Source organism: Oryctolagus cuniculus, chromosome 4 (genome assembly GCF_051225735.1).
Source record: "Oryctolagus cuniculus isolate XC-2025 breed Fujian yellow rabbit chromosome 4, ASM5122573v1, whole genome shotgun sequence".
In the NCBI taxonomy this organism is placed as follows: Eukaryota; Metazoa; Chordata; class Mammalia; order Lagomorpha; family Leporidae; genus Oryctolagus; species Oryctolagus cuniculus.
The window spans coordinates 32958116-32978251 of NC_142870.1; the positions used below are offsets into that span (position 1 = coordinate 32958116).

At 38.0% G+C, this 20136-nt stretch overlaps 1 protein-coding gene across 8 annotated transcripts; it reads right to left on the reverse strand.

Annotated features, from left to right (window-relative positions):
• Positions 1-431: 431 nt before the first annotated feature.
• On the reverse strand, positions 432-20110 carry RBM11 (RNA binding motif protein 11). 8 transcript variants are annotated; one of them, XM_089330652.1, is made up of 6 exons: positions 19960-20108; positions 18971-19064; positions 12018-12180; positions 10473-10545; positions 6119-6215; positions 432-2412 (listed from the first exon to the last, which is right to left on the reverse strand). In XM_089330652.1, the coding sequence occupies exons 5-6, from the start codon at positions 6203-6205 to the stop codon at positions 2125-2127; spliced, it is 375 nt and encodes a 124-aa protein (XP_089186778.1). In that variant the 5' UTR covers positions 6206-6215; positions 10473-10545; positions 12018-12180; positions 18971-19064; positions 19960-20108; the 3' UTR covers positions 432-2124. The 8 variants fall into 8 exon arrangements, with proteins under 8 accessions (XP_089186778.1, XP_089186777.1, XP_089186779.1 ...); XM_089330651.1 differs by having other exon boundaries at positions 12018-12190; XM_089330653.1 differs by lacking the exon at positions 18971-19064 and adding an exon at positions 18667-18815 and having other exon boundaries at positions 12018-12190; positions 19960-20104.
• Positions 20111-20136: the final 26 nt, after the last annotated feature.

Below are 20136 nucleotides of genomic sequence, written 5' to 3' on the forward strand. Positions count from 1 at the left end.
AGGAAGCGCCTGGCTCCTGGCTTCAGATTGGTGCAGCGCTGGCCATGGTAGCCATTTGGGGGGTGAACCAACGGAAGGAAGACCTTTCTCTCTGTCTCTCTAACTCTGCCTGTCAAAAAAAAAAAAAAATTTTTAGTTGAGATTTTAAAGGTGATACTCTTGTCTACACAGCACACATTTGAAACGACAACTCAGGATGTGTCAGGAGATTTCAAGGACTTGTTTGGCACTGTATCTTTTTGACCAACTTTAACAGTTCTTTTATTTTACCATGACCTGAATTATTGAAATTCAATTAAAAAAACCAGATTAGTGAACATGAGAATATCTAAAATGTCTGATTTCGTTTTCAAATTTCAAGTTTCTTCTAGCATTTGAAGTAAAATATACAAATATATACTTAAAAATAAATAGATTTTAGAGAATTAAAATTGGAGAATAAAACTCTCAAAGACAAAAAGTTTTAATGATTTTTAAATATGTAGCACAGGAAAAACAAAAAACTGAAAATTATGCTAGACTGTGGTAGATACAAACAGCCTGAGAGAAGTTTTAAATTTTTAAGTATGAATGACATACTTAAACAGGTGAATTTCTATGTCTTCTAGTTGGTTTACTTGTTAAAGATCAGCTGGAAGTGATGGAAAGAATAATAAATATGTTCTGTAGTTTTTACATTGTACTGTAGTTCATGTAATACTATTTCAAGATAATTTCCTTACAAACTTAAGCTATTCTTGATTGTTAGAGACATATACACATTTCCTGTATGAATCACAATGAAATCATTTAAGGATAAGGTAAACAGTGCAAGAATTAAAGAAAATGCTGATAAAGTTAATGTGTTCAAAGATATATTACTTTCTAATTAGACAGCAACATATTTTTCTCTTTAACATCATTCTAAATTGCAAAGATGTGAATTTAGAAAGAAAAACCTTCATCTTTTTGGATTTGAATATCTGAACATGAAAAGATAAAGTTACATAATGCAGATTTTAGCTTGTCATTAAGATTAGATGGAAATAGACTAATATTTGCTTTAAAACCACTAGTTTGTATTTTTATAATCAAGAATTCAGTTATTCTGTTTGTTAAAATGTATCTCTATTCTTTTACATAATAAATACTTAAAAAGTACTATGCAACATGCAAAGAAATATTCAACCATTGTTTTTCCTATAGACATGGTTCACGTCATGACTCTTTCAATTGGCATAATTATTTATATAAATATTTATGTGTAACTATAAAATTATTGAAAATGACTAATTTTATTTGTAGTCTATTTATCTTCTAAAATAAATGCACCAAAATTGGGAGCTTGATATGAACAACAGTTATTAAATATCATACATTAATGAAATATCATATTATTCCATTTACCTGTTCACTATCAAGTTAAATTGTTAAATATATTCTCTCAAACTCTCCTTGCAAAAGAGTTGAGCATAAATACAACACAACTAATATTCATGATATACAATTAATAAGTAAGAAGACGCAGGTAGCCCTGTGTATATAAAATCACATGGAAGGGAAATGACCTAAAAGCTAGTTCTATGATAATTATCTTTCCTTTGGTATTATAGTCCTAAGTCCTAGTTTTATGAAATAAAACTGTAGGAGAGAAAGGCCCAGAACCAACATATTTAGACATAAAAATTTAACAAAGTCTGCTTATTCCGTCTCTAATAGTAACAACACATAACTTTTAAATATCTGCACAAATTTCTTTCAGAAAATCCACTGCTCCATAACTAATCTCAATGTATCTGTAGCTGAGCATTTTAGATGATAATTTAGGGAGGATGGTTCCTGGTTCGCAAATGTATAATAAACATCTTTTGAAGAACAGTTTATAGACTTTCATAATTAATTCTAAAAATTCCATGAAGTGCATTCCTAGTTGATAATGGGTCAAAAATATCACAACAAATAGAAAAAAGTAATACATTACATTGCCTTTACAAAGCTTCTGTCATTCAAGGAAAATAGTCAGATATATCATATTGTTATATATTTCAAAAATGACAAGCCAGTCATGAAACTGGTTATTGGATAGAATACAGTTTTTGTAAGAGAATTAAAATGAGGGCAGACACATTTCATTCGAAGGTCATGCTAATATTTTTTCTTCTTCTTACACTTCCGGAACTTCTGGCTGTATTCATTTCCTCTATTGTTTTCTGAGCTGCTGTCACTGTCACTGGGTGGTTTTTGCCTCTTTCGTTTACTCAGCTGATAGAGGTCAGAGTCACTTGGTTGCTGGTGAGTCCATTCGTAAGAGCTGGGGCCAGCCTCCAGGTCTGGAACATGATTGAGTGAGGAAGACACGGGCGCGCTGCTTGGAAGTGGAGCTGTCATCTCATAGTAAGGAAGCTGTGGCACTGGATTATGTGTGAACCATTGCTGTGAAAAAAAGACACCCATCTACTGAAACAAATCCAAAAAGTTGAGACAAAGTTAACAGCTCATGTGGTTTATACAAATAGCCATGAGTAAACCACCAGACAATACAGCTATTTTCGTGAAGACAGACACTGACTTATCATGGTAGGGATGTAGGAGTTTCCTTAAATGGTTAACATAAAAATGTTTGTACCTTAATCCAGTATCCATTAGCCCTGTCCAACAGAAATAATGCAAAATATATATGTGGTTTGAAAACTTCTAATAGCATATTAGATAATATGTATGTAACCAATTATATGATTATAGATAATATGTATGTAATAATTAATATGTATGTAACATATAATATTTAACCCATATGAAATTATAAGATGTTTTACCTTTATTTTCACACAAAGCCTTCAACTGTGGTATGTATTTAATACTACAGCACAACTCAGTTTGGATGCTAAAACTTGATTAGACTTTAATTATATAAAATTTAAAGTTGAAAAGTATATTAATATACTCAAGTAATTTCGTATTTACTTAAAAATTTTCCAGTAACTGAACCACGTATAAATTTTTAAATTTTAATTTAAATTAATTAAAATTAAATAAGAATTTAAAACTCAGCCCCAAAGGTACATAAATGGTCCCATTTTAGTACAACACAGGTACTGATTATTAAATAAAGAGAGATGCTTTTTTTTTTTTTAACAAAACAAGTCCTTAACTCAAATTTCTAACTATTCAAAGCAGTTCAAAGGACCTGGAACCAACCCAAATGCCCATCAACAGTAGACTGGATAAAGAAATTATGGGACATGTACTCTATAGAATACTATACAGCAGTCAAAAACAACAAAACCCGGTCATTTGCAACAAGATGGAGGAATCTGAAAAGCATCATCCTGACTGAATTAAGCCAGTCCCAAAGGGACAAATATCATATGTTCTCCCTGATTGGTGACAACTAACTGAGCACCAAAGGGGAAACCTGTTGAAGTGAAATGGACACTATGAGAAACAGTGACTTGATCAGCTCTTGTCTTGACTGTTGATGTACAATGTAATACTTTATCCATTTTAGTATTTTCTCTTTGTTTTGTTCTAGTACTATTGGTTGAACTCTATAATTAACACACAATTATTCTTAGGTGTTTAAATTTTAACTGAAAAGTGATCCTTGTTAAATATAAGAGTGGGAATAAGAGAGGGAGGAGATGTACAATTTGGGACATGCTCAATCGGACTTGCCCCAAATGGTGGAGTTAGACTCATGCCAGGAGATCCCAATACAATCCCGTCAAGGTGACATGTACCAATGTCATCTCAATAGTCCAAGTGATCAATTTCAGTTCACAACTGATCACACTGATAGGTCTAAGAGTCAAAGGGATCACAAAAAAAAAAAGACTAGTGTCTGCTAATACTAACTGAGAGAATCAAAAAGGGAGAGAACGATCCATCGTGGGAAGCAGGATACACAGTAGACTCATAGAATGGCAGATGTCCTAAACAGCACTCTGGCCTCAGAATCAGCCCTTAAGACATTCGGATCTGCTGAAGAGCCCATGAGAGTATTTTAGGCATGGAAAGCCAAGACACTCTGGAAAAAAAAAAAAAAAAAAAACCCTAAATGGAAGATCTCTGCGAGTGAGATCTCAGTGGAAAGAACGGGCCATCAAAGAAGGAGGTACCTTTCTCTGAAGGGAGGAGAGAACTTCCACTTTGACTATGACCCTGTCGGAATAAGATCGAAGTCGGCGAACTCAAAAGGCTTCCATAGCCTTGGCAACTCATGACTAGAACCTAGGGTGATTACTGAGGCCATAAACAAGAGTGCCAATTTGTTAAGTCAACAACAGGAGTCACTGTGTACTTACTTCTCATGTGGGATCTGTCCTTAATGTGTTGTCCAATGTGAAGTAATGCTATAACTAGTACTGAAACAGTATTTTACACTTTGTGTTTCTGTGTGGGTGCAAACTGATGAAATCTTTACTTAATATATACTGAATTGATCTTCTGTATATAAAGAGAATTGAAAATGAATCTTGATGTGAATGGAATGGGAGAGGGAGCGGCAGATGGGAGGGATGTGAGTGGGAGGGAAATTATGGGATTTAAAAAAACCTAAGGCTCTTATCTATAAAATAAGGAATTCAAAGGAAAAAAAGAAGTTCTTGTTTAACAACAAAAACCACCACTAAGACATCCAGGGGCAGGTGCTATGGTGCAACAGGTTAAGCTACTGTTTGGAATGCCCATAGTCCTTACTGGGGTACTGGTTTGAGTTCCAGTACTCTGCACTTCCTATCCAACTTCCTATTTAACATTCCTTGGAGGCAGCTGATGACAGCCCCACTACCCAGTGTGTGCATTGCATGCAGGAGATCTGGATGGAGTTCCTGGCTGCTGACTTCTACCTGGCCTGGCCCAGACTGTTGTGGGCATTTGGGGAGTGAACCTGCAGATGGAAGATTCTCTCTCTCTCTCTCTCTCTCTCACCCTCTGCCTATCAAGAAAGCAAATAAGTCTTTAAAAAGAAATTCTAAACCAGGGGTAGGCATTTGGCACAGGACTTAAGTTGCTGCTTGGGATTCCCATATCCTGTATCACAGTGCTTGGGATTGTGACTCGCTTTGATTTCTAATGCAGTTCCCTAGTACTGTGCCTGGAAGGCAATAGATGATGGCTTGGGTTCCTGGCACCAATGTGGGAGCCTGGGGTAGATTTCCCGGCTCCTGCTTTGACCTGTCCAAGCTCTGGCTGTTGAGGGTATTTGGGGAGTGAACCACTGGATGGAAGATCTCGATTTCTCCCCCTCCACTACCTCTGCTTTCCAAATAAATAAATAAAAAAATAAAACTTTAGGGCCAGCGCCGCAGCTCAATAGGCTAATCCTCCACCTAGTGGCACCGGCACACCAGGTTCTAGTCCCAGTCAGGGCGCTGGATTCTGTCCCGGTTGCCCCTCTTCCAGGCCAGCTCTCTGCTGTGGCCAGGGAGTGCAGTGGAGGATGGTCCAAGTACTTGGGCCCTGCACCCCATGGGAGACCAGGAGAAGCACCAGGCTCCTGCCTTCGGATCAGCGCAGTGCGCCGGCCGCGGCGGCCATTGGAGGGTGAACCAACGGCAAAGGAAGACCTTTCTCTCTGTCTCTCTCTCTCTGTCCACCTTGCCTGTCAAAAAAATAAAATAAAATAAAACTTTAAACATAAATAAACTTGTCTTTAAAATTTTTTTCTAGACCAGAACCAAACTTTGAGATTCTCTAGAAGTAATGTAGTTTATCAATTGAGAACTGTCACAGTTTTGTCTTTAAAAAGAGAAATTTTTTAAACAACCTATGTCCAATAGCAATCTATCTGTTATTGATGATAACATATAAAAATATGTCACTAAGTGAAATTATTCAATTCTAAAACCATCGTTTAATGCAGTCATTTAAATGAGAACTCTACTCAGGATGAACTTGAACCACAGTGTTTAATCACTACCATCTGGCCCTTTCGGCTGCTGCACTGGCTGGCTGGTAAGGTATTGTGTGGGGGATTTAAGTGATTATGTTAGCGCAGTGCATTACCAGGGCCCAGTCTCGGGGCATCGTTTGCCTTCAACCTAGATTAAGATTTGAGCATCAAATGTTACAGAGGGTGTTCATGTTCTTCATAGTTTGCATCATATTACAAACTGAGCCAAACACATTTCAAACTCACCATCTTCTGAAAGTAAAAGGATTCTTGAGGCACAGCAGCATTATTAATTGGAAAAAATTGCATGGGAAAGGATGATCTGCCCATCATTTCTTCATTCCTTTGGGGAAGTAAAAGAAGAAGCAACACTATGTTAAAAATCTTATGTACCAATGTCATTTTTTCTCTTAAGAAAGATAGATTTTGATAATTATAAAGAGCCTCTTTGATAGCATTTACTTGAGATTAATTAAATACCTTAAATGCAACACACAAATAGTCAATTACATGGGTAAGATGGTGATATAACCCAAATTACACACTTATTAGAAAATAAAATCTCATATATTAACAGCCACATTTGACAGGAAAATGTTGGATAACATTACATTTATATAAAACAATGAATACTTATATATTAAGAGAGGAAAGCAAATCATTAATGATCACGGAGGGTACCTTTGATTTTCTCCAGACATAGAGTACAAAAAAGGTGAAGTTTTCATCAATCTATATTTAAATATATTTTTATGTTTAATGATAAACATTATGCTCTTTCCCAAATAGACTGCTGATGTTAACAAGTGCATCTACTTGCTGACGTCTTCCACATATCAAGATCAAAAATTGCTAATTAAAAACTGAGTTGTTCCAAAGTTTCATTTATAAGGGTAATATTTGTTTCTGTGGAAATGGTCAGTAAATTTCAATGTTACCAATACTGGCTAGATTTTATTGCTACTCTTCAATATTCTATTTGCTCCATAGTTTGTCATTTGTTTAATGTTAGGGCTACCAATCCTTAGGATAGGAAATGGACTGTGGGCAAGGTTAAAATCTGCACAGGCAGGTAGAAGCAAACATAATAGAAAGAGAATAAGCAAAAGGAGTCAGATGAACAGTCATATCTCACCTCATTTCTAAGTAGTGAGACTATTACCATAGAAGCCATGGGAAACATGCATTACATTAAAGAAGGATATGTACAACTTTAATGTGCCGATTAAAAATAAATACGTAGTTATGAAAGAAAAGAATTCGACAAGTGTCTGTTGTTAAAGAGCAATACATTGAACAAGCATTGAGGCCACCACACTGCTGGTCAGAGGTTCCTATAACCTTCAAAGAGCAATTTCCATGTAACAATAGGGTTGAGAAGTGAGTGGGAAGAAAAGATATGATGGGTGAAGATTTTTCAGTGTGAGGAAGCAGAAAAATATCACATTCTTATTTGGAGATATGGTTCAGAGAGATCGGAACGTGTATTGGGGAAGTACTGGCAAAAAAAAATGAAATTCTGAACGATGTTACAGAGTGGGGAAGATGCGACTTGGAAGCACAGGTGGTGAAACTAGCACCATTATGTTAACAGTGGGAGAGTCTCTAAAGCGGTCATCTTATGTGAATCTTGGGGCATACACGGCTGTCTGCCTGGGGGAGACACATACAATCAGGAACTCTCATGGACTGAAGTGTTACCCCCAAAGTTAGCTGTTCAAATCCTAACCCCCAGTTTCTGAGAAAGTGACATTATTTGGAAATATGGCCACTACGGATGTCATTAAATAATACAAGGTCATATGGGAGCACAATGACCCTTAATCCAATATGGCTGGTGTCCTGAAAAGAGGAAATTTGGAGAGCAATGCACCCTGTCAGAACACCAAATGAAGAGAAAGGCAGAAATTGCAGTAATGCTGCTACTAGCCAAGTAATACAAGATTGCCATTGAACCACCAAACTAGAGAAGAGGCATGGAGTAGATTCTCCCACACAGCTGTCTGAAAGAACCAATCCTTCTGACACTTTCATCTTGGACATTTAGCCTCCAGGATTGTGAATCAATAAATTTCTCTTCCTTATGCCTTGTGTTTCTGGTATAGGTTAAGTTTCCCTTTGGAACCAAAAGTGTTTCAGATTTCAGATGTTTTCAGATTTTGATATTTACATAAATTTTACCAGGTGGACATTCCTAATCCTAAAATCTAAAATATGGAATGCTACAAAATCTAAAACTTTTTAAGCATCAAAATTTGATTTTGGAACATTTCAGATTTCCAATTTTTGGATTAAGGATGCTCAGCCTCTATTTTACTACACCAGAGAAAACTAACATAGAAACGATATTCATTGAAAAGTAGAAGGTAGGAGAGGCAAAAAGAAGCCCAAAACCTCAATTCCAAGGAAGACTAAAGACTAAGATATTATAAGGACACCGTTTTTCTCTGTGTGTCATTTGTAGGACTTGATAACCTATTCTCATACTTCCTCTATAGTTTAATAAATATCTGCAGAATAAAGTACTGTGAATGAAATGCAGTATCAAGCAACATACATATAACTCAGTACTACCTGAAATCTGCGTTGATTTAGAAACAGTGTATTAAACAACAGTAGAGAATATGAGGATTTTACTGCCATCTTGTAGTGCCCATCTAGACTTTTTTCCTTTGCTTAAATCCTACTAACATCTTGTTCCTAACACCTGAGAAAAAAGAGGTATATTTTCCACTCAAAAAACAGTGGAAGGTCTGATATTAAACATGGCTCAACCTGTAAGTCTACACTGCTTTGCTGAGCAGAGTGGTAAATCTCCCCTTTTCTCCAAGCATCCTGCTGAATCCTTACTATGTGGCCAGCATTTTAAGCGTTCTGCCTTTATTATAAAATTTGACTTTCATTGTAAATTTTTCAGGTATTATCTTCCTTTGAGAGACGGGGGCATAGAGAAGACAAAGAACTTGAGCAGAATCACACTGTTAATGAGACGGCGGGGGTAGAATTTAAATTCAGGCAATTTCATTTCAGCATCTACGTTCTTCACTTCTTCTGAGTTCACTGATACAGAAATGCTGACGAGCATGAAGATGTGAGCCCACTGCATTCCGTCTGGGGGTAGGACGCTTCTCCAGACGCTAAGCCACTCTCCCATGCTTCAGAATGCTAATATAATGAACAGAGTTGGGAGGTGCTGCTATTATTAGCTACCCTGATAATATTCAGTTCTGCGGTAGAAGACAAGAAAACAAACAGGATGGATGAAACACCTAAGAAATACTTAGTGTAGAATATAAGTATGCTAGTAGTTTCTGTGATAGTGATAAAACTGTGGTAGGGGTAAGAAAAAGCAAGTAACCTGTAAGACATGGGCAGAATTCATAATATGTGTTAAATATAAATAGTAAATAAGTTACTTTCCCATAAAATAAGCAGATTCCTCTATCTTTATCTCCTAAGATAGATTGAATAGAAAATATGATGGAAATAAATAGGACTGTTACTTTCAGGTGCAATGGGGAAATACCAAGATCTGATAATCGTAAGATAAGAGTCGACAGACAATGTAGTTAAGCAAACAGGAATATACTTATGGATAGAATGAATACCAAGATCTGATTATGGCAGCTCTGGGCTAAAAGCTATGCCCCTCTTCTTTTCTTCACTCTGCCAGCTAAATTTGGATAAAACTAGCAGCCATCTAGCAGGCAACCCAGCAAGCTACTTCTGTGGCCAGGTATGACTGCCCTTACGACTTACTGAGAGAACAAGTGAGTCATCTTAGTTCTAGGAACATCCCACCTGACTGGATACCCTGTCTTGAATTCAACTCCTCTCCTCATAACCATGCTGTCAACGCGGAAGGCTGATGCAGCAGAGAAACAGAGTATGTGATTATTAGTGTGACCAGAGTTCAGCTAGCTGTTCCCTCTGCTCACCTGTACCCTACTGAAAGTGTGCTAACCTCTCTCTTTCCTCTTGCTTTCCATTGTGTCATTTAAATGGGCTTAATAAAGTGTGATTTGAACATGTTAATTTAATTGGAAAGCCTTTCTGTTCAGTGACCTCTCGAGAGTTTGCCATATAGTGCATTTGGAAGCTACTGTTGCATAGAGAAATCAGGCTACACAGATTTCTAGAATATTATGGAAAATTAACAGAGAAGTTCTAAAAATAGTAAAATAAATAGTTAAACAGCTTAATCTCAGAAGTCTTAGTTTCAAGGCTAGCATATTATCATCCATGTGACCTTGAGGACTGGTTAACATTTGCATCTGCATGCACTCAAATAGAAAATATGAGTAACAGTATCTCTATAATCCATCACAGTAAGACCTTGTATACTTAAATGATTTAGTAACTATAAAAAGCAAATCAAAAACTATAAAGAACCTGATGAATGCAAATCTCTCCCACCTACTGCTGAAAATATTAAGGGTGAAATTTAATGAAAGTATTTTCTGTCACTTTTCATGAGGTCAGGAGAAAATGAATTCCTTAATTTTTTCCTATGTCTAAATAGTAAAGTTTTATAATACCTCAGAATATATATATATATATTTACTTGTTTTACCTTTATGAAAATGTATTTTTTAATTACCTGTAGCTATGTGAATTTATCTTAACACAGTTCTCAAAACTTTGGTTAGCTGGTTCAGAAGAGCGTGAACTTCCTTTAAAAGAAATAAAAGAATAGTTTATGGTGAATTTTTTGGAGTTCTAATATTAAACTATAGACTAACTGAAATCGTTTAGCACTGAGTATTGATTTAAAAATCCCATGCTGATGTTAGATGTATTCACATCATTTTTCAAGTAATATTTACAGATTACATATATTACTATAAATGAATTAATTATAATCAAGCTTTGTCCAAAGCCATGGTCAGATACAGGAGTCCATAAGAATTATGTTAACTTGGGTATATATGAGTATAAGGTATGTGGAGTAATTTTGTTCCACACATTGAACAAAAATGGCAACAATCTATATTACTTTCCTCCAGCATAGAAGATCTGAGTTTTTTAAACTGCACACACAAAAGACAATTCTATTTTATAAAGGACACATCAGAATGTAACATGTCCTGGCTGACTTCTACCAGCCTGCCTGAGATAACTGGACAGTACCAGACAGCATGAAATAATCAGATATTTTTAAAAATGCAAAGAGAAGCACTTTTCTTTTGTGGAGGGCATTGTGTTTATTATGCTTTTTTTTCTATTTTATTTTTTTAAAAAACTTTTATTTAATGAATATAAATTTCCAAAGTACAGCTTATGGATTACAATGGCTCCCCGCCCCCCATAATGTCCCTCCCACCTGCAACCCTCCCCTTTCCCACTCCTTCTCCCCTTCCATTATATGTTTGCTTTTAGCAAATGACAAACAAACCAGCAATACAATCAGTAAGCTTGAACCATTTAGGGGAGGCAATAGAAGTATCACAATGATTACCACATATACTCTATCAGTTTCCTGAAATGTGAAAGCATGAGAATAATAGTACAACATTCTCTGGGCTTCTACTCATAGATGACCAGTTCCTGCTGTGTGTGCATGAGAAGGAGTTTGAGACCATTCATGTCAGGACATTTTCTTTTACCACTGGTAAGGTTTATGCTACTGCTGGTAGGGTTATGCTGCTGCCACTCTGCCCTTAAGGGTTCCAGTCCAGAGCAACAGGCATAGGACAGTTTCTCCAGAAGAAGGAATTATGCATCCACTGTATCTTCCAAGTAGTAGATTTCTAATGTCATGTAGTATCTGTGACACAAATATCAGCAAGTAGCCTCTCTCTATAAAAGCTAGAGTTCTATATCCCAGATCACTTATATTTGCTAAATTACAAGAGCCAAGAGCAACCATCAAAGCTACTTGCTGGCTGATTCTAAGAGAGAACATTTCACATTTTAATCAAGAAGAAATTCTATAGAGTTAGCAATGCAATTGGCAATGTTAATTATATAACCTTATGAAACAGGCATGTATTCTGAGAAAACTTAACAGTGATCACACAGAGACTGTTTTCTGTTGTTGTTTGTTTTCTAGGTTTTATTCTATGTGGATAGCAAAATGCCTTGACTTCTGAGAACAGCAACAGTCACAATACACAGTTGAAGATTCATCAGTGATAGGACCTACCAAATCGATATTGCACATTAATTGGTCTTCCATATAAACGAATTCCATTCAGCAAAGCTATGGCATAAGACACTGATTCTGGGTGTTTAAAGCAGACAAATCCAAAAGACTTCGGCTTTCCTTCTCTGTCTTTGCATATAGTCACTTTGGTTAGTGGCCCAGCCTATAAGAAACTTAAAAATTATTTTCTCATAAATCCAAAGATTTTTTTTTACAATCAGATAAATCAAGTACATTTAACTTTAGACTAAAATAATCTTGTCAGTAATGCATCTTCCTAATAATAATCATCATACTTTCTCATAGTTTCACTCATTTTCTGGTTCATCGAAGAAACATTCACGGCAGTAAGAACATATTTTAGCTGATAGTTTCAAATCTTAAAAGGAAAAGAGAGGTAGGCTGCCCTATTGTCAGATTTAACAAATTAATTTAGAGAGCATTTAAATCTAAGATTAAAATACTATTCCGTCTCCATACACATTAAGAGTGTTGAATGCTGGGGCAGATGTGGCGCAGTGGGTTAAAGCCTCTTCGGCCTGCAGTGCTAGCATAGGTTCGAGTCCCGGCTGCTCTATTTCTGATCCAGCTCCCTGCTATTGCACCTGGGAGAGCAGTGGAGGATGGCCCAAGCCCTTGGCCCCTGCACCCACATGGGAGACCCAGAAGAAGTTCCTGGCCCCTGGCTTCGGATTGGCTCAGCTTCGGACTTTGCAGTCATTTGGGGAGTGAACCAGTGGATGGAAGATCTCTCTCTCCCTCTGTGTCTCTCTTTCTGTAACTCTGTCTTCAAATAAATAAAATAAATCTTTTAAAAAAGTGTTTAATGCAAATATAAATTGTAATGATGAATTCAATGTTAGTTGTTCTCAAAAAAAAAAAAGAAGAAAAACTGGCAACATTATATTATTATTATTATTGCCAAGAAGACAAAAACAATTCTTTATAAGAGAAACTAAATTTATCATGAATTTTGACCTAGTAATCCTACTGGGTAAATATTCCCAAAGCAAAAATGTTTTCATATGTTTAAGACTTATAACAGTGAAAAATTATACTCTAAATTCAGTAACTGGCGATATTTCTTGGTGTATAATTAAAATCAAGTAAAATATCATACATTATAAATATTCAGGTTGTATTCACAGAAATACCTAGAAAAAGTAATAGAGAGTAAAAAAGCAGGGTCAAATATCATAGAGAAGTGTTCATTACAACTGAGAAAAAATTACAGCAGCTCCACAATCAACAAAGGAAGCACTCACAAAGATCTAACCATAGCAGATTCAATGGTGAATGGCCCATATTCTTATGGTTATTTTTCACTGTATAGCTGGATAGATATATTAAAAATTGCATTTATTCTAAAGAAAAAGAATCATCTTCCTTAAAAGTTCTGCTGTGTCTTAGGATTCAGTTTTTTCTCATTTCATTCTTTATGTCACCTGTGGAATAACTCATCCAACCTTCTGGCTTCAACAAATCTATTTTTCCACTCATGTCTCTTTCATGGGGAAAGCCTCCTAGAGAAATGTATGTGATAGTACTTTAAACTCAACATGTTCAAAATGGAATTGTCTGTCCCTTCTAAACGTGTACTCTAGACTTTCTTAGTTAAAAGCTCAGCATCAATAAATCTTAGTTTCTCCCTTCAAAAGATAATCAGAAATTTGAAAGAAGCCAGTAGAAGATAAATATACAAGAAAATAAAACAACTTTAAAAACTGATTTATTTTCTTTTACTGTATTTGAAAAGGGGGGGCAGATGAGAGAGGGAGAGAAAGAGAGGGAAAAGGAGGGAGGGAGAGAGAGAGAGAGATATCTTTTATCTCCTGGTTTACTCCCTAAATACCTACAACAGCTGAGGGTGGGTCAAACTGAATTCCAGGAGCCTGGAATTCAACATGGGCATCCCAAGTGGGTGTTAGGGATTCAAGTACCTGAGCCATTCACTGCTACCTCCCAGGCTCTGCATAATCAGGAAGTTGGAATTGGAAGTAGAGCTGAGACTCAAACTGTACTACTAACATTAGATATACTGATTTACAAAGGTAGACACTAGGCATAAATGATTTTAATTTGGATATAAATCAATTTAGATATTCCAAAACATTTTGAAAGGTAAAATTCAATGGGATTTGGCCAGCTTAGTGGGTAAAGCCACTGTCTGCAGCACCAGCAACCCATATGGGCACCAGTCCCAGTTCCAGCTGTTCTACTTCTGATCCAGCTCCATGCTAATGCACCGGGGAAGCAGCAGAGAATGGCTCAAGTCCTTGGGCCCCTGCACCCACATGGGAGACCTGGAAGAAGTTCCTGACTCCTGGCTCCTGGCTTCGGATGGGCCCAGCTTTAGCTGTTGTAGCCATTTGGGGAGTCAAACAGTGGATGGAAGATCTCTTTCTCTCTCTCTCTCTTTCTCTCTCTCTCACTCTCTAACGCTACCTTTCAAATAAATAAATCTTTAAAAAAAATTCAATGGGGCCAGTGTTATGCTGCTGTAGATTAGGCTGTGGCCTGCAACACTAGAATCCCATATGAGTGCTGGTTCAAGTCTTGCTTGTTCCCCTCTGATCCAACTCCCTGCTAATACACCTGGGAAAGAAGTGGAAGATAGCCCAAGTGTTTGGGCCCCTGCCCATATGGGAGATCCATATGCAGTTCTGGGTCCTGGTGTTGCAGCCCTTTTGGGAGTGAACCAGCAGATGAAAGAGGATCTCTTTTTCTATCTTCCTTTCTCTCTCTACAACTCTGCCTTTGAAATAAATAAATCTTAAATAAAAGATAAAATTCAACATGAGTGTTTGATATAGTGGTTAAGATGTCATTTGAGATGTGTGGGCATCTCATATTACAGTGTTTGGGTTTGAGTCCAGGCTATGCTCCCCATTCTAGCTTCCTGTTAACGTGCACCCTGGGAGGCACTAGGTGATGGTTCAAGTCCTGGGTCCCTATCACCCACTTAGGAGACATGGATTGTGTTCCTAGCTCCTGTCTTCTGCAGACCCAAGCCCTGGCTGTTGAGGGCATTTGGGGAGTGAACCAGCTCATGAAATATCTCTGTTTGTTTGTCTTTCTCTGCCTTTCAAATAAATAATAAATTAAAAAAGTTATATTTTGCCAGTTTTAAGCCTTTCTATAAGATACCTCACCTGAGCAAATACCTCCAGTACCTAGGCAAAAATAAACACATTAACATGATTTTTCCCGATGTATTAAATATAATTTCCTTATCTATTATGTGATTAACATTTTGATTAGGTGGAAACTATGAAAAAGGGCTAGCACTGTGGCCTAGTGGGTAAAGTCACTATCTGCAGTGCCGGCATCCATAAGGGTGCCAGTTTGAGTCCTAGCTGCTCCATTTCCAATCCAGCTCTCTGCTAATGTGCCTGAGAAAGCAGTAGAAGCTAACCCAACTGCCTGGGCCCCTGTACCCATGTGGGAGATCCTGAAGAAGCTGCTGGCTCCTGGCTTCAGCTCCAGCCGTTGTGGCCATTTGAGGAGTGAACCAGCAGGTAGAAGTTCTCTCTCTGTCTCTCCCTGCCCCCCATCTCTCTCTGTAACTCTGACCTTCAAACAAATAAATCTTTTACAAAAAATAAATTATGAAAAATGAGAATATATATAGACTATGGATCTACAAAACTGGATTCAAAACTGGATTCAGTCATCACTGACTAGAAATAATGTGTGGGTATAAAGTGTCCCACTTATCAGCTCCCCCCGTCTGCTTTTTCTGGAGCTGATAAGTGATAAGTGCTTTTTCTGGAGACAATATGAAGAGCAATTTTTCTTTCTTTTCTTAGAGTGATAAGTTTCAAATGATATTTGATGGGAAAGAAAAGGATTAGTCTTTTAAAGAGGCAAAATTATCCAGATGTCCATTAACTGAAGACTGGATAAAGAAATTATGGTATATATACCCAATAGAATGCTACTTGGTTGAGGAAGGAAGGAAGGGAGGGAGGGAGGGAGGGATCCTGTCGTTTTCAGCAAAATGGATGCAACTAGAACCATTATACTTAGTGAAATTAGCCAGTCTCAAAAAGACAGATACCACATGTTTTCCCTGATCTGTGTTAAATAGAGTACCCAAAATGTAATGTATTGGAGTAAAATTGACATTTTGGGATTTGATGATTGCTTACAGCCCTTGTCTCTACTGTTTAAGTGCAGTGTTTTTTCTTCATACTACTTGTTGAACTCTTTGTTCAGTGTAGGGTTAATCTTATGAGTATTATGAATAAATGGAAAATAGATCTTTGTAAAAATTAAGAGTGGGGATAGGAAAGGGAGGAGTAGGAAGGGTGGGAGTATGCGTGAGAGGGAAGGTAGGCCGGGAAGTGTCACTATGTTCCTAAATCTGTATATATGAAACTTGTGTACATTAAATAAAATCTAAAAAAATTTAAAATTAAAATTAAAAAAGCGGTTAAGTTAAAATGATGACCTATTAGAAAGATACACATAAAAAGTCTTAAAATCAACAGTACTTTTTCAATAATAGAAAGTTTTATGTCCAGGAGGGAAAATTATATTCCCAGAGAGAATTCTATCAAATTGTCTATATCTAATTCTTGGGTTGGGTAGGTTCAGTTAAATTAGAAGACAAAGATCCTTTCCAAACCAATAAGGCTATAGCTTTGTAGTGTGCTTTGAAATCAGGTATTGTGATACCTTGGTTTTTCTTACTCAGGATCACTTTGGCTATTAGGAGTCTACAAAGCTCTAGCAATTAAAATAGTTTGGTACTGGCATAAAACCCAATACATAGGGGCCGGCGCTGTGGCTCACTTGGTTAATCCTCCGCCTGCGGTGCCAGCATCCCATATGGGCGCTGGGTTCTAGTCCCGGTTGCTCCTCTTCCAGTCCAGCTCTTTGGTGTGGCCCAGGAGGGCAGTAGAGGATGGCCCAAGTGCTTGGGCCCTGGTCCAGCATGGGAGACCAGGAAGAAGCACCTGGCTCCTGGCTTTGGATCAGCACCGGCCTTAGAGACCCTTTGGGGAGTGAACCAATGGAAGGAAGACCTTCCTCTCTCTTTCTCCTCACTGTCTATAACTCTACCTATCAAATTAAAAAAAAATACATAAATCAATGGGACAGGATAGAAAGGCCAGAAATTTATCCATGTACATACAGCCAACTGATTTTTGCCAAAGATGCTCAGATCATACAGAAGTGTAAGGATTCTCTTCAACAAATGGTGCTGGTGAAACTGGATGTATGTATGTAGGAGAATGAAATTAGATCCATACCTTTCACCATATATAAAAATTAAGTCAAAATGGATCAAAGACCTAAATTTAAGACCTGAGACTATGAAATTAGGGGAAGAAAATATAGCGGAAACACTCCAAGACATTGGTGTAAGGGTCATGACCCCCAAACAAAGACACCAAAAGCAAAATTAAATAAACTGGATTACATTTAACTCAGAAACTTTTGCATGTAAAGGAAATGATCAACAGAGTGAAGAGACACCCAACAGAATGGGAAAAATACTTCCAAATCATTTATCTGACCAAGAAAATAACATCCCAAATATACCAGCAACTTAAAAAAAACTCAGCAATAAAAAGTCAATCCAGTTTAGAAATGGGCAAAGGGCATCAACAGACAGTTCTCAAAAGAAGAAATGCAAATGGCAACAAATATATTTTTAAAAATTGCTCAACATGACTAGCCATCAGAGAAATGCAAGTCAAACCTACAATGAGGTATCACCTCACACCTGTCAGAATGGCAAAAATGCAAAACACAGAGAATAACAAATGTTGGCAAAGATGTCGACAAAGAGGAACCCTTATACACTGTTGGTGGGAATGTAAATTAGTGCAAACACTGTGGAAAGAGTATGATTTTTTTAAAAACTAGAAAAAGACTTGCTATTGGATCCAGCATTCTCACTACTGGGTATACACCCAAAAGACTTGAACACAATGTATCAAAGAGATATGTGTACCACCATGCTCATAGCAGCACTGTTCACAATAGCCAAAATTGGGAATCAACCAAGGTGTCCAACATCAAATGAACGGGTAAAGACAATGTGATATATTCAAACTGGATTCAGAAACACAAATGCCCCATGTTCTCCCTTACATGTAGGAGCTAAAATTATAAAGAAAGAAAGAAATGTCTGTGTGTATCAGCACTGCTGCAAACACAGTTTTGTAAAATGCTGCTTTAGCTCTTTGTCAAACCAGTGGTTAAGAATATTCTACTAGTATAGTTTAAGTGATATGTGATTACTTTAAATTTACCTTATATGCGTGAAATGGCCATGTCTCTGATAATTGTTTATAGCTGTTGTCTATATTCCTACTAATGTCTTTTGCTTTTTATTTGTTGAACTTCTTATTCAGTGAAGTATTAAGCCTTTTTACTGTAATGCAAATTTAAAATATGCTATCTCAAAAACTAAAAACAGAAAGGGAGAAGAAACGAGGGTGGGAGGGAGAAAATGGATGGGAGAGAGAGGGAGGGAAGGGAAAACTATTATGTTCTTAGAATTTTATCTACAAATCACATTGAATTTGTTAAAAACTAATTAAAAGGTAAAAAAAAATAAAGAACCCCTTTCACCTCTGATACTCATACTCAATCTACAAGTTTAGCTTTGCAATTGTCTCTCTTGGGATTTTACCTTATTTTGATGGGGGAAGTTAATCTTGATTTCTCTTGATGTTTGTGTTATTACCAATTGTACAAATTGAGTGCTGTTAATTTGAAAACCCAAATTTGGAATTCCAGAGCATTTCCAATTTTTCAGATTTTGAATTAGTGATACTCAATCTGTAAAGTATTTGCAAATATTAAAATAAAATCCAGAATCATAAACACATCAGGTCCCAAGTATTTCAGATAAGGGAAACTCAACCAGCATCAGTAGCACCAGCAGTAGTAGTAGCAGCAGAGACCAGCAGTAAGGGCAGGCTCAGCTTTCTCACCCATTTTCCTTAGACCAGCTGATTATTCTATTTTCCTTAGACCAGCTCAGGTGTTCACTCAATCTCATCATGCTGTCCACAGTTTTCCTCTCACCTGACATTTGAAAAAAGCGGCCAAAGTCACATTGCTGACTTCCGAGCTCACAGTCCAAATCACTTCTCTACAGTTAGTACCCCATGCTTTTGTACATTCCTCTAAGTCACAGTAATTAACTTTGGCTCCCTTTTTAGGAAGACCAAGGAGCGCGTGTTACATTTGTATGGCCAGAACTGGATTTGGTATCTGCTCTGCAGTTTGGGATCATAAACCCTTTAGCTGAATGGCGGAATAAGGACCCCTCTAGAGGAAGTGAGACCTAGGTGACTACAACAGGTGAGTGTGTTTACAAACCACGGGAGGCTTCAGCCTGGAGGTAGGAGGTCTCTAGAAAAGTTTCCCAAGATTCTTTTGTACGAAATAAAGCGCCTTGGCCACGGAAGCAACTGGTCACAGCCATGCCAAATTGGCAGCTCCACCACCTCAAACCTCGTTTATCATGCTAGAATAAACATACTCCCAGCATCAAAGGGCCTGGGCAATGACTAATGCATAAAGGAACATTTAAAAAGCTACGCCTCCCATGTCGCGGCGGTAAGGGGCACGGGTGCTTATGGACCTGAGGGAAGACGAAGGCAGGGCTGCTTTCTGTCGGGCCCCAGGGTCCCCCACCGCCCAGCAGCCCCCTGGGGGAGATCTCAGCGCTGGGGGGTCGGAGGACCCCAGCTAGTGGCCCACCACCGGCGTTCCACAGCGGGGATGCGGATAAAGATGGGGCTGGGGCTCACACTAAGCCACTCCGCACCCCAGCCTCTCCCCTGAGAGACAGGTCCATCAACACCCAATTAAACGGAAACCAAGCACAGGAGGGGGCGGCCAGGGGCCGGGCTCCCGGGGGGAGGGGGGGCAGGTGAGCTCCACCCCTTCTGCGCCCCTTCCCCGCGGACGGTACCTGAAGGAACAGCTCGTAAAGAATCTCCTCCCGCACGCGGGCCTCTAAATTGCCCACAAACACCGTCCTGTCGGCCTCCTCCTGAGCAGGGAACATCCCTTCGGTGCGGGCCCCAGGATGGAGGAGGCGCCGAGACCCCGCCCCCTCGGCCGGCTTCGCCGCGCCGCCGGGGCGGAG

Excerpts from the sequence above, each read along its gene's own strand:
- RBM11 (XM_002716763.6), bottom strand. The coding sequence starts at position 20,055 with ATGTTCCCTGCTCAGGAGGAGGCCGACAGGACGGTGTTTGTGGGCAAT. Across the intron at positions 12,181-19,959 it reads TTTACGAGCTGTTCCTTCAG|GCTGGGCCACTAACCAAAGT; the intron begins GTACCGTCCGCG and ends AGTTTCTTATAG. Across the intron at positions 6,216-10,472 it reads ATAAATTCACATAGCTACAG|GAATGAAGAAATGATGGGCA; the intron begins GTAATTAAAAAA and ends ACTTCCCCAAAG.